The sequence below is a fragment of the Diceros bicornis genome, chromosome 26 (assembly GCF_020826845.1).
Source record: "Diceros bicornis minor isolate mBicDic1 chromosome 26, mDicBic1.mat.cur, whole genome shotgun sequence".
Lineage (NCBI taxonomy): Eukaryota > Metazoa > Chordata > Mammalia > Perissodactyla > Rhinocerotidae > Diceros > Diceros bicornis.
Genome location: NC_080765.1, coordinates 5,874,158 through 5,901,295, shown reverse-complemented (window position 1 = coordinate 5,901,295; position 27,138 = coordinate 5,874,158). Strand labels below are relative to the sequence as shown.

Genomic DNA, 27,138 nt, shown 5'->3' with positions numbered 1-27,138 from the left:
GGAGATGGTTAAAGCAAATAAATGTTTAAAGCATTAATAGCAACAATGTATTGGGTGTTTACTGCACATGTAAAAGTGAAATGTATGACAACAACGGAGGAAGGACTAGGAATCAAGGCCATACCGTTATAATCTTTCACCACACGTGAAGCAATCTATTATTTGAAGATAGATTCAGATTTTTCAAAATGTATGTTGTAAACTCTATGGCAATGACTAAAAAGATTTTTCAAAGAGGTATAAATAATAAGCGAATAAAGGAGATAAAATGAATTTTATTTTTAAAAGTGCTCAATAAAACTAGAGAAGGCAGAAAAAGGTAAAAAATAAACATAGAAGAAATGAAAATAGAAAACAGCTAACAAGACAGTATATTTTAATCCAACTACACAAACAATAACTTTAAAGGTGAATGGTTTAAGAATAACAGTTAGGAATTGACAGGGGCCGGCCCGGTGGCACAGCGGTTAAGTGTGCACGCTCTGCTTCGGCGGCCAGGGCTTTGCAGGTTCGGATTCCAGGCGCACACTGACGTACCGCTTGCCAAGCCAAGCTGTGGTGGCGTCCCATATAAAGTAGAGAAAGATGGGCACAGATGTTAGCCCAGGGCCAATCTTCCGCGGCAAAAAGAGGAGGATTGGCATTGGATAGTTCAGGGCTGATCTTGTTCACCAAAAAAAAAAAAAAAAAAGAATTGACAAGACTGGATAAAAAAAGCAAGACCCAACTACATGAGGTTGTACTAGTCAGGGCTCTCTAGAGAAACAGAACCAACAGAAGGATCATTGACCACTGGCTCACGTGATCATGGGAAACCAAGAAGTTCCACAATCTGCTGTCTGCAAACTGGAGAACCAGGAAAGCTGGTGGTGGAATTCAGTCCAAGTCTAAAGGCCTGAGAACCAGGGAAGCTAATGGTGTAAGTCCCAGTCCAAGTCTGAAGGCCCGAGAACCAGGAGCACCAATGTCCAAGGGCAAGAGATGATGGATGTCCCAGCTCAAGCAAAGAACAAATTTGCCCTTCCTCTGCCTTTTTTTTCTATTCAAGTTCTCAACTAATTGGACAATGTCTACCCACATTAGTGAAACTTACCTTTTCCTCAGTCTATTAATTCAAACATTAATCTCTTCCGAGAACATTCTCACAGACACATCTAGAAATAATGTTTTACCAGCTATCTGAGCATCCCTTAGTCAAGTTGACACATAAAATTAACCATTATAGAGGTCTAAAAGAAACCTATTTTAATAATATGATAGAAGACTTCCAGTTTCAGCTCCAACATGTAAAGAATTTGGAAGTCATAAATCACATCCTTAAAAGAAAAAGATGAGAAAACTGAAAATCAATGTCTTTTCTTGGACCCATCAGAGAACTTAGGTTGCACAGCAAATTGCCACCCCAAATCTGGATAGACAAGCAAGTCCACAGGGTCAAAGCTGAGATCCATTTACCTGAAGCAAAATCCACTGGGGCCAGCCCCAGTGGCCTAGTGGCTAAGTTCGGTGTACTCCACTTCAGTGGCCCAGATTCGGTTCCCAGGGGTGGACCTACACCACTCGTCTGTCAGTGGCCATGTTGTAGCCGCGGCTCACATACAAAAGCAGAGGAAGATTGGCAGCAGGTGTTAGTTCAGGGTGAATCTTCCCCAGCAAAAAAAAAAATCCACTGGAGCAATAAACTGGTAGGAATACTTAAATGTTAGTTTTGATGAATTGCTGCAGGTTGAGTGTGGGCTATCTTAAGAGTGAGAAACTTCTGGGAGCTGCAGTATGGGAGGGGCCACATATTCATGGGTTTTTACCTCCAGGACCCCACCAAATTCTCAGAGTAAAAACTTGAGAAAGATCCCCTCATGGCTCTGGCAGGGAGAAGAAGAATAGAAATCACTGAAAAATGTGCCCAGAGTGTTTTCCATAACAGAAACCTAGTCTCCAGGGGAAAGAGCCTTATGTGGGGTCACACAGTGTGGGTAGCTTACAGCACCAATGCATGTATCCACCAACTTTGGGGGCGGGGGCAGTGCAAGCCTAGGTTGAAATCTGAGATGGTCAAGATCACCCGGAAAAAGTGCAGAATAAACAGTCATTGCCAAACCGTCTTCTGGGAAGTCTTAATTGCTGCTCCCAGAGCTAAAATTTCCGTGGTGGATAAAGCTTGAGAAGTGCTGCATAATAAATACCCCTCCTAATGATTCACATAACACATTAATATAGAAATTAGAATAGACTCAGAAATTAATACAGACTCAGAGAAATACGAAGCAAAATTGAAAACTATTACAAGTTTATTCTCAATCCCGTTTGTGCATCAGAAGAGTTTTAATAAAGATGATACCTGGGCCCCATCCCATACCTGAGATGAGGGGCCAATAGCAACACTCCAAAAAGAGGCAAAGAATTGCAAATAAGAAGGGTAGCGTAAGAGAACATATTTTTCTCAGTAGAATATGCAAGTTCTTTGCAATAATAAGTAGTAATGGAAACCAGAATGTTTCACCCCAAAATATGCCTCTTTGACACAAAAATTATTTTGAGCTGAAGGCAATTAAGAAGCAGCAAACCCAGAAAAAAGCTCCCCCTTTTCTGCCTACAGGCAGGATATAAATTGTCCTTTTACTGGAGACAAACTCTTAGCCCAGAGACAGCACCAGAGGAATCTGCAAACAAACATTATTCCATTAGTTTCCTCACATATGTTTACCCTCCCACAGCCTGCCACCCTTGGAAGCCTAAAACTGTCATTTCTCCACAAATTTATTGTTCTTTGTTGAAGATACTATGTAAGCCAGAAGTCTAAGCCACTTTGAGTTACGATTCATTTTAGGTTTCTCCTGTGTGATGTGCGCTGCATGTGTTAATAAACCATTGTTTTTCTCTTGTTAATCTTTTTGTGAGTCCCAGCTGAAAACCTAACATGGGTAGAGGTAAAGCTTTACCTCCCCTACAGTAGTACAAAGGGGGGCTCATGAAGGCTTGAGAAAAGAGGAAAAGGTTTGGAATCACTGTCACCAGAAATGTAAAAGAAAGTCACGGGATGAAAAAATAAGTTTGTTTACCAAGCAGCTCAAAGAGCCCTCTTGAAGTCAGAGACAGAGACTTTGTGGCAGAACCCATCAACCTGGTTCAACAGCCCAGAAGGAAGAGTGGAGGAAAGGTACTAAGGAGTTTCCCAGAGGACTGGAAATTAACCAGGCAGGGATGGAGAAAGGCCTGATGGACAAGTATATTAGTTTCCTGGGGCTGCCATAACAAAGTACCACAAACTGGGTGGCATAAAACAACAGAAATTTATTGTCTCACAGTTCTGGAGGCTAGAAGTCCAAATTCAAGGTGTTGACAGGGCCATGTCCCCTCAGAAGCTTCTAAGGGAGGATTCTTCCTTGCCTTTTCCAGCCTCTAGTGGCCCCAGGCATTCTTTGGCTTACAGCAGCATAAACCCAGTCTCTCCCATAGCCATCTTCCCTGTGTCTTCACAGGGTATTTCTGTGTGTGTGCGTGTGCGCGCGCGTGCACAAATTTCCCCTAATTATAAAGGATACCAGTCATGTTGGATTAGGGGCCGACCCTAATGGCCTCATCTTAATTTCCAAATAAGGTCATATTCACAGGCAGGACTTCAACATATCTTTTTAAAGGGCACAATTCAACTCATAACAGCAAGTATCTTGGAGAGTTAATGAGAACTCAGCAGAAATCACTGAATCAGGGGGTTGCTCAGGCTGAAATAGGAAGACAAGCCAGGATGGGTTGAGACATAGGATGGGGAGGAGGGCTTAGGGAGGGTGCTGGAAGTTTGTAAGACTTGTTAGATCACTACCAGAAAGTCTATTGACAGTCTGGGAAGAAACATATTAAAAGTGGTGGGATTATTGATAACTTTAATTTTCTTTACACTTTTTGTATGTTCCAAATTTTCTACAATAAGTACATCATGACTTTTATAACCAGAGAGAAACAACTTTTTTTTTTTTTGGTGAGGAAGACTGGCCCTGAGGCTAACATCTGTTGCCAACCTTCCTCTTTGCCTGAGGAAGATTGTCACCGAGCTAACATTTGTGCCAATCTTCCTCTTTTCTTTTTGTACGTGGGACACCACCATAGCATGGCTTGATGAGTGGTGTGTAGGTCCACGCCCAGGATCTGAACCCGCGAACCCCGAGCTGCTGAAGCAGAGCACGCAAACTTAACCACTACACCACCGGGCCAGGCCCAACAATCATTATTTTTAAAATAACTATCCAGTAACTGCTGCAATCCTCTGAATGCATACGATCTAGAGCAGAAAGTAAGGAAAACACACATACAGGATAAAAACGGAACAAAATAAAAATCTGAAACAAAGATGAAGCTGATCTACAGTCCCTGGACTTGTGGGATCAATCCCACAAACTGATCCCACAATTTGTAAGAAATGAATGTAGAGTAGAAAAGAGTGTAGGCTTTCATCTCAGATAGATCTGGATTTAGTCCCAACACTCCCATTTGCCAGCTGAGCAATACTGAGCAAGTTACTCTCAAGGTTTGTTTTCTCACTTGAAAAAATAGGATTTTAATTTCCATCTCAGCAAGCTGTTGCCAAGAATCATGAGAGCATTATATGAAGAGGGTAGCACTGTGTAAATACTAAAGTGTTTCCCAACATGTTCGGTATGACGTTAATTACCTTGTATATACAGTATATGAATTTGACAGATGGATAGCATAATGAACACTGGAGGGCAGAGACCTGGTCAGTGAAGAAGAGTAACAGCACAGGCAGAGTAAGGGAAGATTTCCTCAATTTTCTGATCCAGAAAAGTGAGGGATATCAGAAGTTACTGGAAAGAGGACGAATTACATGACTAAATAGAAAGGGATTCTATAAACCTATCAAATTTCAGAAAAAGTGACATAAGCCTATAGGGTAGGATGCCGATGCTATGTGCCCACAGCACCAGTCAGGATACTTCAGACTGCAAGTGACCAAAATGCAACTAAAACTGCCTTATACAATAAGGGAGCAATAATCTCATATAATAAGAAATTTGGGATTAGGAAAATTCCAGCAGTTGAATGATGCCAACAAAGACCATATTTCTTCTTCCTTTCCCCTATTACTGTGCTCTCCTCGATTCCAATACAGCCGCTAACATCAGAGACGCTGTGTCTTCCCAAATAACTCTCTAAAAGCTACAAAAACTTTCCCCAGAAGCACCCTGGAAAACTCCTCATCCTATCTAGTCAGCCAGAATTACCATGCATGGGACTGCCTCTCCTGAAGCATGTGGAGGGCGCATACCAAACAGTTCAATTAGGAAGACCCAGAAGAGAAGGAGAGAAGTGCGCCAAGTGGCCACTGGAAAGGCAACCCACAGGGTCTGCGGTATCCGTCTATGCACAGGACATCCAGGGAGCTCAACGAAACATGAACTTGGAATCTGAATGGACAGTACTGATGTACTATCCAGGATCAATATGTATGAAGTGAGAGAAGAGGGTCAAGGGATGTATGTCCCTGGGCTGGGGTAATAGGGAGATGTATGTCTTGGGCAGGGGAAGAACAGCCTCATTTCCCACCAGTCACTGGTGGGATAACTAAAGATGCTAATGGACTCAACCAAAAAAATGGCCGGAGACGTGAGATGAAAGAACAAGAAAAAGTGTGTAGGTGCACTCCATCCACAGCACTGTAGAATGAGATATCCCCAGCCCCAAGATCTAGGAAAACTCCCACCCGGTGAAGAGCCGGCTCTTGCTTGGTAGGACTTACAGGGAAGCTTGTTAGGGGCCGATAGCCAGCAGAACTCCAAGAAATAGCCCAGATCCCCACATGCGGGGACATTTTTGAACTATCAACAATCCCCATGATGTCCTCCCGACATACCCCCACAGCAATCTCCAGGCTATCTCGGTTCTCAACTTCCCAGTAATGTTTCCCGGAAGTGAAAACGTTTTTTCCCAAAACACAGGGTAAGTGCTGAAATCTCTCCACAAACTGTGAGGTGTTCTGAGGATTCCTCCATCCAGCCAAGTAGCTCCATGCTGTAGAAAATAATGGCCAAGAACTGGCTGACGCTCCATTTTTCACATATCTCCCTTCCTGGGAGAAGACAAGTTTCGGGTGAGCTGTGTCTTCAGCCAGATTTATAGCCACTGCAGAGAAAATGAGAGCTGAGATAAATAAAGCAACAGCTTACCACCAACCCGCCTCCAGGAATGCCCATCTGTTCCAGCTTCAGCTCCATTCTTCCCCTCTTAACAAGTACTGTTAGGAATGAGACTCCTCATTGACTCTCAAGTGATCCTCAGCTGGGCCTAGCAGGCCACAGCCTTTAGCAACCTGAAATCTTCATTTCCTTTCTACTATTAAAGACTAAGACCTATAAAATGGGGAGCTCATTATTTCATGGCTCCAAGTCTTCACAATCAGCATAAAATTTGGAGAAACGTTAACAAATTCTGACTTGTTGAATCAGGACCAGATCACCACCGTTGACTGGCTGGTTCTTTGTACAGGTACACACGGATGTCATGACTGACAAGGTTTCTGTTCACTGGGCAAGCCCCCATAGATAACTCAAAATGGAACTCCTTAACCTAAGTCTCCTTCCACTTTCTTGGGACTAATTCCCCCTCACATGCAGACATCTTGTCTTCTCTGTTCTCTAAGGTGTAAGAGCATTACCTCCATTCAAACACTCACACTTTTAAATCTTGAGATTATTTGACTCTTCTTTCCCTCTGGCCCTCAATGGCTGATTAGTCACCAAGTCCTATCAATTCTACCTCTGAAATACCACTCAGGGTCTTTTCCTCCTCTCCATTCCCACTGCCAGTCTTCACTCAGACCTTCAGCATCTCTCACCTTAACTGTGTCTATAACCTCCTCCCTGCCTTCAAATTCTCTTCCCTCTCAGACTCTCCATGTCTCTCTAGTTGTTTAGTTTTTTTTAAAATCAGGAATGGATGTTAGGTTTTGACAAATGCTTTTTCTGCATCTACTGATCATATAGTTTTCCTTTTTTAGTTTGCTAATGTGATGAATTACATTGATTTTTCAAATGTTGCACCAACCCTGCTTTTCTGGGACAAATCCTATTTGGTTGTGATGTATTATCCTTTTAATACATTGTTAGATTCAATTTGCTAAAATTTTCTTTAGAATTCTATGCTCATGAGAGCCATTGATCTATAGTTTTTTTCTCTTGTAATGTCTTTGTCTGATTTGGCTATCACGGTAACACAGGCCTCATAGAATGAATTGGGAAATATTCTCTCCTCTTCATTTTTTTGTGAGAGTTCACATAGAATAGATATTTCTTAAATGTTTGGTGAATTCACCAGTGAAACCATTTGGGAAGGTTTTTAACTACACCACCAATTTCTTTAATAGAAATAGGGTTATTCCAGTTATCTATTTTTTCTTGAGTAAGCTTTGGTCATTTGTGTCTTTTAAGGACTTTGTCCATTTCATCTATATTGTCAAATTTATCAGCATAAAGTTGCTCAGAATATTCCCTCATTATTATTAATTTTTTTTTTGCTGGGAAACATTCGCCTTAAACTAACATCTATTGCCAACCTTCCTCTCTTTCTTTTCCCCTCCCCAAAGCCCCAGTACATAGTTGTATTTTCTAGTTGTAAGTCCTTCTAGTTCTTCTATGTAAGCTGTCACCACAGCATGGCTACTGACAGACAGTTGGTGTGGTTCCACAACCGGGAAACGAACTCAGGCCGCTGACGTGGTCAGAGCGCTGAACTTCACCACTAGGCCATCAGGGCTAGCTCTTCCCTTATTACCTTTTTAATATCTGTAGAATCTGTGGTGATGTTGCCTCTTTCATTCTTGATATTAGTAATGGGTGTCTTCTCTTTTTTCTCTAATCATTCTGGTTAAAGGTATATCAATAAAATTGATATTCTCAAAGAATCAGCTTTTGGTTTCATTGATTTTTCTGGTTTTTTTCTGCATTCTGTTGCAATGATTTCTGCTCTGATTTTTATTATTTCCATTCTTCTGTTTACTTTGGGCTTTATCTGGGGCTCTTCTTTTTCTAGTGTCTTAAGGTGGAAACTAAAGTCACCAAATTGAGAACTTTCTTCTTTCCTAATATAGGTGGTTAGTGCTATAAATTTCCCCTTAAGTATTGCTTTAGCTGCATCCCACAAATTCTGATATGTTGTTTCCCTTTTCATTCAGTTCAAAGTATTTTCTAATTTCCCTTTTGATTTCTCCCTTAAGTCATGGATTTTTGAGAAGTGTCTTAACACTTGGGGATTTTCCGGGGATATTTTTGTTATTGATTTCTAACTTAAATGCATTATGGTCAGAGAACATACTTTGTATGATAAGAATCCTTTTGAATTTACTGAGATTTGTTTCATGGCCTACACTGGTCTATTTAGGAAAGCGTTCCAGGTACACTTAAAAAGAATGTGTATTCTGCTGTTGTTGGGTGTTCAATAAATATCAGTGAGGTCAAGCTGGTTGCTAGTGTTATTCAAGTCTACTAATCCTTTCTGATTTTCTACCTACTTGTTCCAAAAATTATTGAAAACTGCAGCTATAACTGGATTTTTCTATTTCTCCTTGCAGCTCTATGAGTTTTTGCTTACTGTATTTTGAATCTCTATCATTAGGTGTATAATTGTTTAGAACTGTTATATCTTCCTGATGAATTGATCCCTTTACCATTAGGAAATGACCTTCTTTATGTCTGGTAATATTCTTTGCTCTGAAATCTCCTTTGATATTAATATACCCATTCCAGATTTCTTTTGACTAATGTTAGCATGGTATATCTTTTTCCATTGTTTTACTTTTAACATATACAGTTCTTTATATTTAATGTGTTTCTTGCAGCATACAGTTGGGTCTTGCTTTTTTATCCAATCCAACCAATCTCTGCCTTTTGATTATGGTATTTAGACCATTTATATTTAATATGATTATTAATATGATGAGATTTGTGTCTATCATCTTCCTATTTGTTTTCTCTTCGTCCTATTTGTTCTTTTTTCCTTTTTCTGCCTTATTCCTGATTAAGTATTTTTTTATGATTCCACTTTATCTCCTTTGTTGGCTTATTAACTATAACTCTGTTTTATTTTAGTGGTTGCTGTAAGGTTTACAGTATATACCTTTAACTTATCACAGTCTCCCTTCAAGTGATATTATACCACTTCACATATAAGAACCATATAATAGTATACTTCCATTCTCCTCTCCCAACCTTCATGCTGTTGTTGTTGTGCATTTCACATGTAAACATGTTACAAACTCCACAATGTGATTTTTTGTCTGTCTGTTTAAACAGTCAATTACTATATTAGTTAGCACTTGCCAGAGAAACAGAACAAACAGGACATGTATATAGAAAGAGATTATAAGGAATTGGCTCATGTGATTATGGTTACTGGCAAGTCCAATCTGCTTTTTGGGATGGCAGGCTCAAGACCCAGGGACAGCCAATGTTCCAGTTTGAAGGCCTTCAGGCAGGAAAAGCCAACGTTACAGATGAAGTCCAAAGGCAATCTGCTGTTGAATTTCCTCTTGCTCGGGGAGAAAGGTCAGCCTTTTGGTCTATTCAGGCATTCAACTGACTGGATGAGGCTCACCCACATTATGGAGGGCAATGTGCTTTACTCAAGTCTCCTGATTTAAATGTTAATCTCACCCAAAAACACCCTCACAGAAATACCCAGAATAATGTCTGACCAAATATCTGGGCACCCCATGGCCCAGTCAAGTTAACATACAAATTAACCACCACGATTACCTTTTAAAGAGATTTAAATAACAACAAATATATATATATTTATTCACATCATTACCATTTTGGGTGATCTTTTATTCCTTTGCATAGATCCAGACTTCCACTGGTATCATTTTCCTTCTGCCTGAAGGACTTCCTTTAGCATTTCTTGCAATGTTGGTCTGCCGGTGGTAAACGCTTTCAGTTTTTGTATATCTGCAAACATCTTTATTTCACTTTTGTTTTTGAAGGGTATTTTTGCCACAATTCTGGTTTAACAGTTTTTAATTTCAGTAAAGACTTTGCTCACTTGCAATGAGCAACTACCAATGAGAAGCGTGGTGTCATTTTTATCTTTGTTCCACTGTAAGTGACATGTCCTTTTTCTCTTATTGCATGTAAGATTTTCTATCGCTGGTTTTGAGCAAGTTGATTATGATATGCCTTGGTGTAGTTTTCTTCATAGTTCTTGTGCTTGTGGTTTGTTTAGCTTCTTAGATCTGTGCACTTACAGTTTTCACCAAATTTGGAAAATGTGTAGCCATTATTTCTGCAAATTTTTTTTTGTCTAATCTCCATCCTCACTCCTCTCCTTTAGGGACCCCCATTACCATATATAAGGCTGCATGAAGTTGTCCCACAGCTCACTCTTCATTTTTTAAGTTCTTTTTTCATCTGTGTTTCATTTTGCATAGTTTCCACTGCTCTGTCTTCAAGTTCACTAATCTTCTGTTCTGCAATGTCTAATCAACTTAATCCCAACCAGTGTATTCTCCATCTCAGTCATCACTCAGTAGTTTTCATCTCTAAAAGTTTGACCTAGGTCTTTTTTATATCTTCCATGTCTCTATATGCCTCTTTACAGAATACAATTATAATAATTCTGTGAATGTCCTTCTATGCTTATTCTAACATCTAAATCAATTCTGGGTCAATTTCAATTGATTATTCTCTTCACTATGGGTCATGTTTTCCTACCTTTACGCATGCCTGTTAATCTTTGATCAGATGCCAGACATTATGAATTGATATTGTTGGGTACTCAAACTTTTTTTTTATTCCCATCAATCTTCTTGAGCTTTGTCCTGGGATGTAGTCAAGTTGCAAACTTACAAGTAATTCAATCCTTTTGGGTCTTGCTTTCATGATTTGTAAGGTGGGTCCAAAGTAGTGCTCAGTATAGAGTTAACTATTCCCCCACTAATGAGGCAAGATTTTCCTGAGTACTCTACCCAGTGCTTCAAGAATTAAGAGCTTTCCAGTCTGGCTGATAGAACAGGCACTGTTCCTAGCCCTGTGAGAGCACCAGGAACTGTTCCTTCTAATCATTTTAGAAACTTCCTTCCTCACCCTCAGATAGTTCTTCACAACTACGTACTGATCAGTACTGTGCTGAATATTTAGGAGGTGCCTCTGTAGATTGTCAGGGTACTTTCTGTACAGCTCTCTCCTCTCCAATGCTCTGTGAACTCTCACTGTTTTGTTCTTCCTGGACTTTCAGCTCTATTCCTCAAGTCAGGGAGTCCACCTGGCTCCATCTCTGTTATCCCTCCCTGAGATGGCCTGGAAACCGTCACAAGGCACTAGGCTGGAGCAACCACAGAGCTCACCTCATTTGTTTCACATTTTTCAGAGATCATTGTCCTTCATTGCCTGATGTTCAGAATTTTGAAAACTGTTCTTTCACGTATTGGGTCTGCTTTTGAAGTTAAGTTTCAGGCAGAAGAGTAAATCCAGTCCCTGTTACTTCATTTTAGCTGGAAGTGGACACCCATAATATGGTTCTTAATCAGGGATGTGCACACGAGAATTTCCTGCATAGCTTTTACAACATGTACATGCCTTGGTACTTCCCTGGAGATCCAGTAAGTTTATCTTCAGTCTTTCCTACTCTCATCGTTTCAACCTCAGCCCCTGCCATTCCCCACAATGTACCTTAAGGTTTAGTCACATCAGCTACCCTCCCTTTGTTTTCTCCACACCTTAGCTCATGCTGCTGACTCTGCTTGAAGGAGTATATCCCCATTTTCCACTTGGCAAACTCCTACTCATCCCTCAAATCCTAGAACTGTCAGCTCTGCTGTGAAAACTTCCCCACTTCATCCCCAAGGAAGCTCTTCCTCTGTACTTCTGTAAAACTTTACTCATACCACTATATTACAGTGAGTGACATGTGTCTGTCTCTCTAATTTGCTTATGAATTCTTAGAAAGAAGAGAACAGGTTTTTTTCTTTTTGTATCACTAGTACCTTCTAATACACAGTATGTGTTAAATAAATGTTTCTTGAATGAAGCATATATCCATTTATTCCTTAGTTATTACCATTTTTCCTGATACTTCTGTTAGCTGCATGCTCTGTTTTCTCTTTCCTTTCCAGACTTTTCTAATTATTTATTCTCTTATTTGAAAGATTTCTAGGGAGCTCCATATCCTAGAAATTTTGCTCACCTTGGAATCGCTTCAGCATTTCCTTCATCATTGGTATCTGGCACACAGTCTTCACCTTCAGAACTTCAAGGGAATAGTTCACATCCTGGTTCTCACTCCTAAGAAAAGTACAGAAGGCTGCTCTTCTTAGGAGACAGCTAGGGCAGCCAAGACCCCCAACTCCTACCTGAAGCTTCCAAACCCAAAGCTCAAATCACTTCTCTCCCACTCCTCCTCCCAAAACTGAACAATAGATTCCTCCTCCACAGACCCCTCAAGCTGTGCCCAGATTGATCTACGGAGCCCAGGCTTTGTTTCGCCACTGCTCAGCCTATATCTTTACCATTCCACTCAGGCCCCCAAAAGAAAGCAGGAGCTCATACCTGGTCAACACATCTTTTGGATTCTGTGAAAAAAAGAAAGAAAGAAGTAAGTTATGAACCTTGCCCTTGAGATCTGGTACTCAACTTTGTGAGCAGGTATTTTCTGCCAGTTACTTTTGTTAATGTCACATGTGACGTGCTGCCAGAGCCAGTGGATTGACACAATGTAGTCTTTTTTCATGTGACCCCTCTGCACTATGTGACAACATCGACCAATTCTTTTCTTGAAACCCTATTCTATCTCCTTTGGCACAATGACATTAACTCTCTCCTGGCTTTCTGCCTATTTCTCCATCTATTCTCTTTCAATCACAGAAAATAACAAATGTTGGTGAGGATGTGGTAGGAATATAAAATGGTTCAGCCACTTTGAAAAACAGTTTGGCAGTTTCTTAAAAAGTTAAACATAAATATACCATATAGCCCAGCAATTCTGTTCCTACTATCTACCCAAGAGAAATGACAATATATGTCCACACAAAGAATGGCAAGCAAGTTTTCATAGCAGCATCATTCATAAGAGCCAAAAGGTGGAAACAACCCAAATGTCCATCAACTGGTGAAAAGATAAACAAAATGTGGTATATTCTACAACGGAATCCTATTTAGGAATTTCAAAAGTTAAGTGAATACAATACTAATATGTTAAAATATGAATGAATCTCAAAGACATTATACTAAATGAAAGAAGCCATATACACAAAAGACCACATATTGTATGATTCTGTTTACATATTTAGAAAAGGGAAATCTAAAGAGTCAGAAAGTAAGTTGTCTGGCGCTTGGAGCAGAAACAGAGGTTAACTATAAACAAAGCATGAGAGATCTTACTTAGGTGATGGAAATGCTATAAAACTAGATTGTGGTAAGGATTGCACAACTTGGTAAATTCATAAAAACCACTCAATTGTACACTTAAAATGGGTGAATTATATGATATATATATCATACCTCAGAAAAGCTATTTTTTAGAGTATATCAAAATGGTTAATTACCATATGAAAAAGTTCTCAACCTCATCAGTCATCAGGGAAATGCCATCTACTTTTGGGAAGAGGGAAGGCGTGGTGCTGATTGAGGACGTGAGATAACATATACACTATTCAGGATGGCTAAAATTAAAGAACTGACAATTCTAAGTATTGATGAGGATACAGAGCAACTGGATCTTTCACACATTGTTAGTAATGGTGTAAACTGATACAACCACTTTGGGAAACAGTTTGGAATTGTACTAAACTGAACACGTGCATGCCCTGTGACCAGGAATTGCTCTCCTAGGTACAGAAATGACAGAAATATATATGTGCACCAAAAAAACATGTTCATACTGCTTTTTTGTAACAGTAAAACTAGAAACAACCCAAATTTCACTAACAGTAAAGTGAATACTACGTTTTGGTATATTGACATAATGGGATACAATGCAGCAGGGTTTTTCAGCCTTGGCACTATTAACATTTGGGGCTGGATAAGTCTTTCCTAGGAGCTAGGCAGGAGGTGTGTTCTGTGCATTATAGGATGTTTCGCAGCATCCATGCCCTCTATACACCAGATGCTAGTTGTAACCACCCCCAAAGTGTGATGACAGAAACATTTCCAGACATTGCCCCTGGGAGAGCAAAATGACTCCTGGTTGAGAACTACTGCTAAGCAGTGACGAAAACAAACATCTACTGCCAAGTACAACAACATGGAATAATCTCACAAACATAACGCTGAGCAAAAGAAACCACACACAGAAGAGTGCATACTGAAAGATCCTTATTCAAAAACAGGCAAAACGAAACAGTGTGAGAAGTCTGGAGGGAGAATACCTCTGAGAAGAAGGGAAAGGGTACTGACTGGGGGCATGAGGAGGGCTTCTGGGATGCTACTCACATTCTATTTCTTGACATGGGTGGTGGTTACAAGGGTGGGTCACTTGGTGATAACCTGTCAAGCTTATGATTTATACATTTTTCTCTACACATGTTATATTTAAACTGTTCTTAAACATGTTTATTATGACAATAAAAATAATATTGCCAAAATCTGTGGACACAGTTAAAGCAATACATAAAGGTGAAAGTCTGCCATAAATATATAATTACCAGCAAACAAAGGGTAAATATGAATGAGCTAAGCATGCCAACTTGAGAGGTTGAGGAAAGAGCTACAGAGCAAACTCAAGAACCAATAAGGAAAAAAACAATAACAATAAGAGCAGATATTAATGATTCCACTGCAGCATTATTTGTAGTGGTAATAGTGTTGGGGGCAACCTGGGTATCCGTTACTGGAAGAGGGAACTGGCAAAATGTGGTGGATGGACACACGGATTAAATGTATATATAGCAACAGGAATGGGTCTTAAAAACATAGTACCTAATGACAAAAGCAAAGAACAGAATGCAACAAGAACTCTAAATCACTGCATAAATTAAAAATGCATAAACCCAAGCAATACTACATATTTTGCAAGAACACGTTCAAATAAAAAGGTAAAAATTAAGCACAATAGAATGTTTTTTATTTTCGATGTTTCTATGTTCCTAAAAAGAACAGAAGTGAGTTATAGGCTAAAAGCCAAGGAAATAATGAAAAAAACAGATGGATGGATGGACAGATGGATGGATAAATCAGTAAAATAAGTTCTCTTAGGTTCTGAGATTCTATGCTCCAGTTCCATCTTCTTTAATCACTTCCCTAACCTTGCACTTATGTTGGCTGATATATTTTTTTGTAAGCATTCTGCTGGTTCATGGGTATCTTTGAGGCTTTACACTCTGACTAGATGTTAAACCTCTATTTTAAAAACACTGTTTAAAGGTGTTATTTCAAAGATTCTGCTAGAGTATATATTTGGATACGTCATTGTAACTTCATTGCTCAAGCAAGTTGTAAAAGTTCTAGACAATTCTTGGAAATTATTACATTTAGATATCATCTACCACCCCGCTAGCAATTTCTTGTTGAAAATAACTAGTGAGTGGGTCATGTTTCTCTCTTCCTTAAGAGTAGAATAGAAAATTGTCTCCTTCTGATGAGAAACAACAGTAATGGTAGATTGAAGGTATTCTTGAGGATGCCCTTCAACGGTTCTTTCATCTTCAGTCACATGATATGGAGGAAAGAGAGGTTCTGAGGGATCTGAGACCAAAAGTGAATTATTTTAGTGAAACAAAAAGAAGACAGTCACAAATGTTGGATCTTATCCAAAACCTGAAAGAAGCTACAAGGACACTTTACCTACAGAGGATATAATGGTAAAGATTAACCCAAGGAAGGACTTTTGGTAACAAACTGGCCAAAAGACCCATAGCTAAGTGCTAATGAGTCAGAATCATAATCTTTTAAAGGTTGCAGGCTATTAAAAATTATTTAAATAAATATACCAATCAAAATCTAGGGCTAAGAACAAAGTTATATCAAGCTGTGATTGTAATGATTAAAAATTAGAGGGGCCACCCATCAACAGATGATTGGATAAAGAAGATGTGGTATATATATACAATGGAATACTACTCAGTCATAAAAAAAAGACAGAATCATCCCATTTGCAACAACATGGATGGAGCTTGAGGGTATGAAGTTAAGTGAAATAAGCCAGACAGAGAAAGACAAATACTGCGTGATTTCACTCATACGTGGAATATAACAAATACGTGAATAAAGAGAACAGATTAGTGGTTACCAGAGGGGAAGGGGGGTGGGGTGGGTGAAAGGGGTAAAAGGACACATATATACAGTGACAGACAATTATCAGACTACTTGGGGTGACCACGATGAAGTCTACTCAGAAATTGATAAATAATGTACACCCAGAATTACACAATGTTATAAACCATTATGATCTCAATAAAGTTATTGGAAAAAAAAATTAGAGGGGCCGGCCCCGTGGCCTAGTGGTTAAGTTAGGCGCGCTCTGCTTCGGTGGCCCAAGTTCATTTTCCGGGCGCAGACCTACACCACTCATTGGCAGCCATGCTGCGGTGGCAACCCACATACAAAATAGAGGAAGACTGGCACACTGTTACTCAGGGCAAATCTTACTGAAGCAAAAAGAGGAAGATTGGCAACAGATGTTAGCTCTGGGTGAATCTTCCTCAGCAAAAACAAAAAGAAAAATTAGTGAGAAAGATAAATTTCTCTTAAAAACTGTTGATACAATTATCTACTTTGTGGTTTTATGTTTGCTCTGTTTTAAGAAAGAATTATAAATGTATAAATAAGATGAACAGAAGTCTTAGAAGTGCTTCAGATCTTAGATAAACCATTAGACCAAGTGAATCTAAGTATCTCATATTACCTGAGCTCAGCATAACTAAATTTCACCTTAATTTCCTTTGAATGGTGAATCTTTGACTCTTTAATTGTATAATGACAGTAGTAACAGAATTATCTACAGAGAAAATATTTCGTCCATTAAACCCACTCACCAAGAAAGACATTCAGCTCTAAAGACAAGAGTGAGTGCAGTTAATGATGTTAACGAACCCCTCCCCTGCCTGTCTCACCTGAAGCAACTCCAGGGTGGAGCTCTGGCTCTTCTCCCCCACCTCTATGATGAGCTTCTTCAAGGAAGAGATCATTCGATTGAGCCTTAATGTGTTCTCATTCCGTTTCTTCTTTGTCTCTTCTTCTTCTTTGCTCAGTCTCTGAAGAAACCATTGCTCTTCTTCAGCCAGAAAGCGGTGCAGCTTTGCAAACTCTGTGCTGAATCTCACTCGCTGATTCTTCATCTTCTCCTATAGCCACATGAGATTTGCTCAGTCTCGTGTTCTGCAGGGCCCTTGTCCCTAAATTCCTTGCACATCACTCCCCAACAATCCATGGTCCTTCCATCCTAATCACCTCCAGAAAAGCTCCTGCCCACGCCCCACAAATTTCCCCTACTCCTCTATTTACACTTACTTGATATCTTTGTACTAGTCTTTACAGTATTAATTCATTCTTTGTCACATTTGAGTCTCTACTAAAGCCATTCACTGCATAACAACATTTCAGTCAACAAAGGACCACAAATATAACAGTGGTCCCATAAAATTAGTGCTATATAGCCTTAGTGTGTGGCAAGCTATACTATCTAAGTTTGTGTAAATACCCTCTATGATGTTCACACAACGATGAAATCGCCTAACAACACATTTCTCAGAACATATCCCAATCATTAAGCAACACAAGACTGTAGTGACAGCAATGCCTTGTTTGTATACTTTTTAAACTAAAATGCACTTTCAGATTATTTAGTTTAGCTCTCAGAACCCCTACTGTTTAGTTTTGTGAAATCTTTAGACGTGCACGTGTGCACATGCATTGTGCCTCCCAACAAGACTACCATCTCTGAAAGCAAAGTCCACTTACTTTCCACAATGCCATGGACCCAAACCAACTCCAAACTAGAGTGTATATTTAGGAAAAAGTGGGAAGGAGGGGGGCACTACCTCAAAGTAGAGATATGAAGATGAAGTGTGTGGAACTCACATTGCCCAGAGCCACAGGTCAGTAGGGATAGATGCTTCCTGTTCTATCACGTTATCTGCAAGGGGCCTGACCACTGATAACATCCTGCATCCTCTTCCCAGCAAAATCCCTTGAGCAGCCTCAGACTGAAAGGGCCTCAGGAGCAAGAAATGGCCAACCACTTCTGCTGTTACCTTCCACTCTGTAGCATTCTTCACCTCCATGTCCTGCAAATGCATGGCTTTCTTCATCTTGGCCGTCAGACTACATTGAGTCTTAAGAAGTTTTTCCTGCCAGCAGAAACATCTATCAGAGAGAAATCACCTCCCCAAGTAGCCTACTTGTTCAAGAGCTAAAACTCACCTAATCCAAACAGGGAATGAGATTGAGAAAACGCTGAAGGTCACAGGCCTATATGTAAGAAATATTCTGTTCTGTTATCATCAAAACACTAGAGTTTGTCTACTAAGCTGGCAAAAACTAAAAACTGTTAGAAGATTAATAAATACCTAGCAATGGCAAGGGAGAAGGCCTCTGGCACCATAATACTAGAAGCGTAGAAAGGTGCCATCTCTTTAAGGGCAACTGGCAGAATTTAACAACATTTAAAATGTGCATAATCCTACTTCTAATAATCTATGCAATAAAACACTAGCAAAAAATAATCAATATGTATGGGAATGTTCACTGCAGCATTATTCATTACCCATCAATGGGGAATTATTAAATAAATTGTGGTGTACTCATACTCCATCAACTTCCAGTAGCTCTCTACATATGGACATGTTATATTAAGTTAAAACTAAGCTGTAAAACAATAGTATTGTATAATTCTGTTTTAAAAAGAATAATTATACATGTGTCTAGGCATGTGTGTGTGTGTTTGTATTTGAACAGAAGTAACATCTAGAAGGATATATACCTAAGTATTATTAACACTGGTTATTTTTGGGGAATAAAAATGGGTTGGAGGTAGGGAGGGAAGACTAGAAATTTTATAAATCTCTGTTTTGTTTGAATTTCTACAGGAGGCATACACCATTTTTGTAATTTAAAAACCTGAATAAGCTTTTAAAAAATAAAACGAGTCAATGAGCATTAACAAAGTAGGCTCTGTACAGGGGCAGCACATGATAGCAGAATGTCAGACACAACCTTAGAGAAGCGGGCAGGTTAGAGACACACACAAGGGAAAACCAATAGGAACTGATGACCAAGTGGTTACAGGAGCAAGGAGTCCCGATTTAGCCCCTAGGTTCTGACATGAGCAGCTAGATGGATCGTAGGTTATTTACCAAATTAGGAACTATAGGAAAATGAGCAGTATGTAAACAGAAGGAAAGAAAATAAATTCAACTTGAATCAAGCGAGTTTGAGATGTCTGTGGGAGAGACAAGTGGATATAGTTAGCAGTTAAGAGTCAAAAAAGAGATCTGAGCTGCAGAAGCAGATTTAGGGATTAAAGCACAGATAGCAGTGGAAGCCACAGGTGTGAGTAAAATCACTTGGTAAGACTCTATAGAGGAAGAGGAGGATCAAGGCTAGAACTGGGAACAACCATATTTAAGGGGTATGCAGAGGACAAAAATCCTGCAAAGCAGCTAGATGAGTGGTTGGTGAAAACCCAAAAGAGAATGGTTTCTTATACACCAAAGGAAGAGAAAATTCAAATTAAAAAATGGTGAATATTGTCAAATGCTAAAGTTGCCTAGGGCAACTTTCCATTAAGTCTGAATGTGTCAAAACAAAAAGCTAAAAGAAAAAAAAATGAATAGAACTAAGAAATAAGCAACACAATTTTTTTTAATTCTTCCCTAGGAGAATTAAAGAAAACTAAGCGTTATCACTTTACTTCCAATCATTTACAAATGACAATGGTTAAAATAAAGTTAGATAATTTAAAAGACTGACAACTCCAAAGTTGGCAAGGATGTGGAGCAACCGGAACTCTCATACAATGTTGGTGGGTGTGTGAAATGGTACAACCACTTTGGAAAAAAGTCTGGCATAAAACTAAACATACATTAATCCTAGGGCCCAGCAATTCTACTCCTAGACCCAGGAAAAATGAAAACGTGTGTCCACAAAAAGACCTGTATGAGAATATTCAAAGCAGCTTGTTCATATAATGGAATACTACTCAGCAGTAAAAAGGAACAGACTGCTGATACAAAATGGATGAATCTCAAAATCAATGTGCTGAGCAAAAGGAGCCTATAAGAAAGAGTACAGACTATATGATTCCATTTACATGAGGTTCTGGAACAGGCAAAATTAATCTGCGGTGGAAAAAATCAGAACAGTGGTTGCATTGGGTAGGGGGAGGGAGCAGAGATTAACTGGGACAGGGTATGAAGGAGCTTTCTGGGGTGATAGTAATGTTCTTTATCTTGAGAAGGGCTTGAGGTGCGCAAGTGTATGCATTTGTCAACAGCTAGCAAATGTACACTTAAGATGTATTTAATTGTACTAAATTTTACCTCAAAAAATACCATAAAAAAAGTTAAATCTGGTTAATGATATGCATGCTAAAATATAGAAAGAAGTGTACTATCTGCAATTAACTTTAAAATGCTTCAAAATAAAATAAGAATTGATGGATGCAGAGAAGATATAGATAGATGCATAGACAGGTGATAACAGAGTAAAATGTTAATGGCAGAATCTAGATGTGCGTATACTGGTGTTATTATAAAATTCCTTCAACCTTGATGAATGCTTGAAAATTGCATAGTAAAATGTTGGGGGAAAATAAAATTAGGTTACAAATGGATTTATATAGTTCTGTTATATACCATAAAATCACCTGTGCCATTTTCTTTCTAACACAATGTTTCCTAACATTATATTTATTACCCCTAGTTGTTAACTTAAATAGGCATAGAATCCTGCTACTCAGTAAGCCAGCTCAAGTAATTTTATTCCTTTATTCAATTATATATCTGCCACTTTGTGATCACTGTCAAATTTGATATATGTGTGAGACTTGTAATGATATAAATAGTACTTTGAATGTGACCAAGATTTTTTTTTTATGTTTTCACTGTTGTTTGATAATGGAAAAAAACTAAATAATCCTTTAAATAGAATGTTTCAAATTTTTTAAAAGCCCTTAACAATTCCAATATGCATGAATTATCCTGTATGGTTGGTTCTATTATCCAAGACTCTACCTAAGTCTTTCTGAATCCTGCCACAGCTGGGATCTAAACAGGGCCCAGGAGTAAACTTGGGAACCCTTGGGGAAGATTAGAAAACTCCTTCCCTGCAATGACAGGAACTGCCACACGGTGGCAGGAGGGCAACACCAAGCACGTCAAAGACAGCGGTACCAGAAGTTGAAAAACTCACTTTCTCTGCATTTAACATCAGAAAATTGCATATATGTAAAACCCTAAGTATGATAAAAGAGCATACATTTATAGAATGAAGACATTTGCTGACTTGTGATCATGTGGTTCAAACAACATTAAACTTCAAATTAGATCTGAGTTTCAGTCCAGACCTTCACAAACTAGCTGTGTATCTGAGCAAGCCAGCCTCATACATTTCCTGGGTCGCAGCTTCCTTACCTATAGGATGAAGACAACTGGACTAGCTGGTCCCTTAAATACCTTCCCAGCCCTTAGGTTCTGTGAATTTCAGTCATTGTAACCTCTGCATTCAGTCCAAGCAGGAAGGTCTACCTCCAAAATACACACCAAATCAGCCTACCTGCCATCCCTAACGCCACCCCTAGTTCAAGCCACCATCATGTCTTGTCTGGACAACTACAATAACCTCCTGACCGGTCTTCCTACTTCCAATCTTGTCCTTCTCTTATCCAATATCCACAGAGCAGCCAGAATAATCTTTTTAAAAACAAATCAGATCCTGTCACTCCCCATTCTTCACTGGAATCCCTCACCACCAAGAAAATTCAAACACCTTATTATGGCCTGCCATAACCCCACCCTCGCCTACATCTCCCAACTCATCTCGTGCTACTTTTCCCCTTGCTCCTGATGCTCCAGGTGCGGAGACCCTCCTTCAGTTCCATAAATACGTCCAGCTTTTCCCAGCCTCACGGTCTCTGAATTTGCTACCCACTGCCTGGAACGTTCTTCCCACAGTTCCTTAGATGGCTAACTATCTCCTTCTCGTCCATCAAGTCTCAACTGAAATGTCACCTTCTCAGAAAAGACTACTCTGTTCACCTTACTAAAGCCCGTTACTTCTCTGCCACGGCACATCATTTCTTTCACAGCACACAACACAATCTGTGATTATTTCGATTATTTGTGTGTCTATTGTTTACCTTCCAACCCCAGCCCAACTAGACTGTGAGCTCCATGGAAACAGTCTTCACCTGCCTCATTCACCACTGTATTCCCAGTGCTGTGTCTGACACAAAACAGGTGTTCAATAAATATTTGTTAAATGAATTAATAGCAATGGAGGGATTAGCTCCTAGAGTCAGTGGACTAAATACTGGCATGAGGAAAAGAAGAATTGCATTTGGAAGCCTTTTCCATGCAAACAATTTGCTCCCTGAAGCTTATGAAGCTATTTCTTTCTCTGTTCTCCCTTTCTCCCCCACCACCAATGACTCTCTTAAAAATAACTTCTGTTCTACACAATTTTTTGAGATTTCCCTGCATGAAAGTACTAAGCTGTAGGTCCATGGTTTCTATCTTGTACATTAGAATCACCTAGAGAACTTTTAAACAATGCTGATGCCAAGGGCCCCACCAACTGAATCAAAATCCTGGAGGGAGTGGAGAGAGGCCTGGCTTGGCTAGTTCTTAAAAGTGTTCTCAGGTGATCCTAATGTGTATCCTGAGCCACTGGTGTGGCCCAAGAGAGCAAGCAGAGTGGGCTAGGAATTCATCAAAGCAGGTTTCCTGGATGCAGTGCTCCGGGACTCAGAGCCTGAGAGGAAGCATCTGGCACACTGTGTGCAGGGCCAGGTGTGGGCATAGAATGGGGGATATTTTCCATGAACTTAGGGAACTCCCAACTTTTAAGACACAGTGCACCCAACTGAGTTTGTGCTGGGAACGGGATGGTGGAAACAGGGCAGATCCACCCATGAGCAACTTAATGTTTTCTAACTTGGGGTGGGGGTGGAGTTGGAGATGGATGAATGGAGCTATGACTAAGCAGAGAAGGGTGCACAGGAGGACAGATACTGGAGAATTCTGCCTAATGACCTAACTCCTGAACAGCCGCCCAGTCAACCTTGTGACATTCAACCCACCCCAGCATTACCCTTACCCACTCACTCCCCGTCTGTTGGACCATTTTGTTTAATCCTGAAATCCCACCTCTTCCAAGAAGTCTTCTCAGCTAGATTAGTTGTAGCATAACGAAAAGTGCAGTGGACTAGGGGTTAGAGGACCTCAGTTCAAGCTTAGCCACTTCCTAGCTCTGTGCCCTTGGGCAAGTGACCTCACATCTCCATGCCCCATCCACGAAATGGGAATAAGAGAATCCATCTAACAGGGTTGCTAAGAGGATTAAAGAATTACTATATGAAAAATACTTAGAACTGTGGGTGGTACATAAGCCATCAATAACTGATAGCTAGTATTAATATTATTATTATTGCTGAAGATTGACGCTTTAAGAGTTATTTCCCCCTTTTCATGCTAGTATTAATATTATTATTATTGCTGAAGATTGAAGCTTTAAGAGTTATTTCCCCCTTTTCATGCTAGTATTAATATTATTATTATTGCTAAAGATTGAAGCTTTAAGAGTTATTTCCCCCTTTTCATACCCATCCACTTACACTTGCCTCAGCCCTCTCCTACAAATGTATTTTCCTTTCCATTTCTCTGATGGGTCCTTTCAATCTCTTTTGGCTACTAAGCATTGGTGTTTCCCAAGCTTCTCTTCACGCCCCTTTTTTTTCCCTTTATGTGGTCCCCCTGGGTGAGGGGCCAGTGGTGCAATGGATAACGTATCTGATTACAGATCAAAAGATTCTATGTGGTCCCCCTGGGAAACTCACTTCTGCTTACTTCTTCCATGACTTCAGGGATAGGCTGATGATTCTAAAATATTGTGTTTCTACCCTCCTATGTCCCCTGCCTCCTGTCCCTCTTCCTCGGACTTTCTGTCACAGTTACTTCACACTCAACATGTCCCAAATGAGCACCTGATATCTGGGCAGCCATCCTAGACTCCTATCTCTCCCTGACCAACCAAGTCCAATTAGTCACCAAGTCATTCAACTCCAGCTCATAATTAATCCATCCTCTCTTCTCCATCACCCCTGCCCTGCACTAATTCAGGCCCCTGATACCTCCTGCTTGAAACGGTGCAACAGCACCCTAATCAGTCTTCTCCATTCATCCATGTGGATGCCAAAGTGATCTTTCTAAAACAAAGAAACTGATAATGTCATTCCTTGCCTTAAAATCCTTCGATGACTCCCCATTGCCTCAAAGAGAAAGTTCAGTCTTTTTAGCTCAGTTAACAAGATCCCTCATGACACGGCTTTTGCCTCTTCCTTCAATCTCAACTCCCTCCACCCTCCCTCCCATGCTCTACACTCCAGAAGTACAGAGCAACCTCCAGTCCTCTTATATATCACAAGCTATTCCATGCTGCCACACTGCTGAATATCCTGTTCCCTTGGCCTGAATTCCCTTCCCTCTCCCGTACCTTGTTGTACTCACCCTTCAAGAATGAACTGATGTTTAACTCCTCTGTGAAGCCTTTCCTCACTCCTCACTCCGACCAGAGACCTTCTGTGTACTTGGTACAAACTTTGATAACTCTCACACATACTGAAATTATTCGTCTACAAGCTTATGTCCCCTACAAGACAAAGCCCATGTCTTTCTCATCCGTTTATGAGCAGATTCTAGAACAACACCTGCCATACAATAAGCATCAATAAAGATTACTGAATGAAGAAATGAATGTACACTTTCTAGACTAGCTTTGCACCTGTTTCCTGTTCACAGTCAGCTGATAAAACTGTATAGCATTTTACAATTTACAATACACTTTAACTTGTATCATTAAATTCTTGTATTCAACAAGTACTTACTAGATACCAATTCTGCTGGAGACCACTGGAGGTACACCGTCAGTAATGGAAGGGGGTGGGGCTACTCTGGAAAGGATGATCAAGGAAGGTCTTCAAGCTAAAAGCTAAAAGGATCTAAAGGATGGAAGGTGAGGGTAGAGAAAGAGAACAGGCTTGAAACAAAAGCAAGAAAGCCAGTGCGGCTGGAGCAGAGTAAGATACACTGATTTATTCAACTGAAGCTTCTTAACCCATGAGATAGGCAGGACAGATGAGCTCCAAATTCAAACAGTGATTTTCCCAACTGATAAATGAAGCTAGTAAAAAAACCCAGCCTCATCACTCCAAGCCAGGCTTTTCCCAAATCATCAGCTGTGTACAACATCTATAGATACAGACCCGCACTGCCCAATATAGCATCAATTAGCCACGTGAGCACCTGAAATGTGGAGCGTCCGGAGTGATATGTGCTGTAAACAGATTTCAAAGACCTAATACGAAAAAAAGGAAAATATCTCACTGATAATTTTTCATATGGATTAATGCTGAATGACAATATTTTGGATAATTGGGTTAAATAAAATACATTATTAAAATTAACATCACCTGTTTCTTTCTACCACTGGAAAATTTTTCAATTACATATGTGGCATATTGTTTCTATTGGACAGCACTGGTATACACCCCGTCAGTACGTCTGTCTTAAACTAGGAGCTCCTAGGGGCCAGTCCCTTGAAATTCTGCACAGTGCTGACTGAGCATTGCCCCTCCCATTCCCAGTTTTAACTCCAACTCTGAGATCCGTGTGTCACTTAACTTCTTTGAGAAGGGGGGTGGGGGTGTGTTCAAGCTTCCAGTGGGAATAGCAGCCACCTCGTGGGTCTTGCACGAGAACTGAGTATTCCGGGGCAACACCGGCAGCCCCCTAACTCTCGAAGATACCCGGCTCACCCGGTAGCTCTCGAAGGCCTCGTCGATGGGCGCCATGGCGTGGGCCTGGTGCTCCTGCGACTCCCTGCACACCAAGCACACGGGCCGCTGGTCGTCCTCGCAGAAGAGCCGCAGCGGCTCCCAGTGGCGGCCGCACAGGCCGGGGGGCACGGGGCCCTGGCGCCGGCGCCGCGTCTTCTCGGAGAGCCGGGCCAGGGCCCAGTTGGGCCGCAGCGCGGCGGGCGCCGACGGCTGCCGGCACTCCGGGCAGGGGAAGGGGCCGCCGCCCGGCGCCCAGCTGCGGTGCAGGCAGCCGCGGCAGAAGTTGTGGCCGCACTCGATGGACACCGGGTCCTCGAAATAGTCCAGGCAGATGGAGCACGTCAGCTCCTCCTGGAGGTCCTCGGCTTCCATGCCGCTTCTCTGCCCCAGAGCCGGAGTCGGGGTCGGACGTGAGGCCGCAGCCGCGGCCGGCGCCTCCCACCGGACGGGAAAGTGGAGCCTCTCTTCCGGGGTTCGGGACCCTGCCGCGGCGCGCGCCGGCCGGGGTGCGCCCCTTCCCCGCGCGGGCGCTGCGGGTCCGGACCGCTCAGGCCCGGACGCCGCAGCCGTTCCTCGCGGGGCGGCCGCGGCCTGGCCGCGGCGCATGACGGGAGGTGGGCTGCGCCTTCGGCCGGCAATAGAGATGCGGAAATCCCCCGGGAAGCCTAGAGGGGACTTGAGGAGCTCTCGGGTTTGAGGAGGGCGCGCTAGGGCTGCGATGGAGCCGCGGGTGGAGCAAAACGGGGAGGCGCCAGCGGACTTAGCCTGTCCGTCAAGTTTGAGGGGTGAGGTCATTGTTCGCCGGCCGCTCGGGGCGATTTAAGTTGTGAAGTCCTGGGCGAGCGGCAGCCTAGCACCCTGGAGGGCAGGAGGACTACAGGGGTCTGTGCAGCCGGGCCTGGAGTGGGGCTAAGGAGGCGCAGGGCCCTTTAGGCTTGCTCTCCGTGAAGTCTCCCTTTTTCGTTCAGCCTCATTCTCCTGGGAGTGGAACCCGTTCTCGGCCTCCAACTGCGAGGTCTACTTGAGTTCCCAGAAGGGCAGGATTTCCTACTGCCCCCACGAAGCCCACCAACTGGAAGCCCACCAACTCTCCTGGTGTTGGAGGAGTCCCGGGAACTGGAGAACCAACTTTCTTGGAGGGGAGCGGGAAAG

At 41.3% G+C, this 27,138-nt stretch overlaps 1 protein-coding gene across 5 annotated transcripts; it reads right to left on the bottom strand.

Annotated features, from left to right (window-relative positions):
• Window positions 1–257: 257 nt before the first annotated feature.
• TRIM4 (tripartite motif containing 4) lies at window positions 258–26,537 on the bottom strand. 5 transcript variants are annotated; one of them, XR_009224046.1, is made up of 7 exons: window positions 25,966–26,427; window positions 18,188–18,283; window positions 17,048–17,278; window positions 12,549–12,571; window positions 12,187–12,284; window positions 1,456–6,135; window positions 258–663 (listed from the first exon to the last, which is right to left on the bottom strand). XR_009224046.1 is itself a non-coding variant. In XM_058569199.1 (7 exons), the coding sequence occupies exons 1-7, from the start codon at window positions 26,356–26,358 to the stop codon at window positions 2,634–2,636; spliced, it is 1,137 nt and encodes a 378-aa protein (XP_058425182.1). In that variant the 5' UTR covers window positions 26,359–26,427; the 3' UTR covers window positions 2,259–2,633. The 5 variants fall into 5 exon arrangements, 4 of the variants coding, with proteins under 4 accessions (XP_058425182.1, XP_058425183.1, XP_058425181.1 ...); XM_058569199.1 differs by lacking the exon at window positions 258–663 and having other exon boundaries at window positions 2,259–2,660; window positions 5,867–6,135; XM_058569200.1 differs by lacking the exon at window positions 258–663 and having other exon boundaries at window positions 2,259–6,135; window positions 25,966–26,537.
• Between the last annotated feature and the right edge of the window lie 601 nt (window positions 26,538–27,138).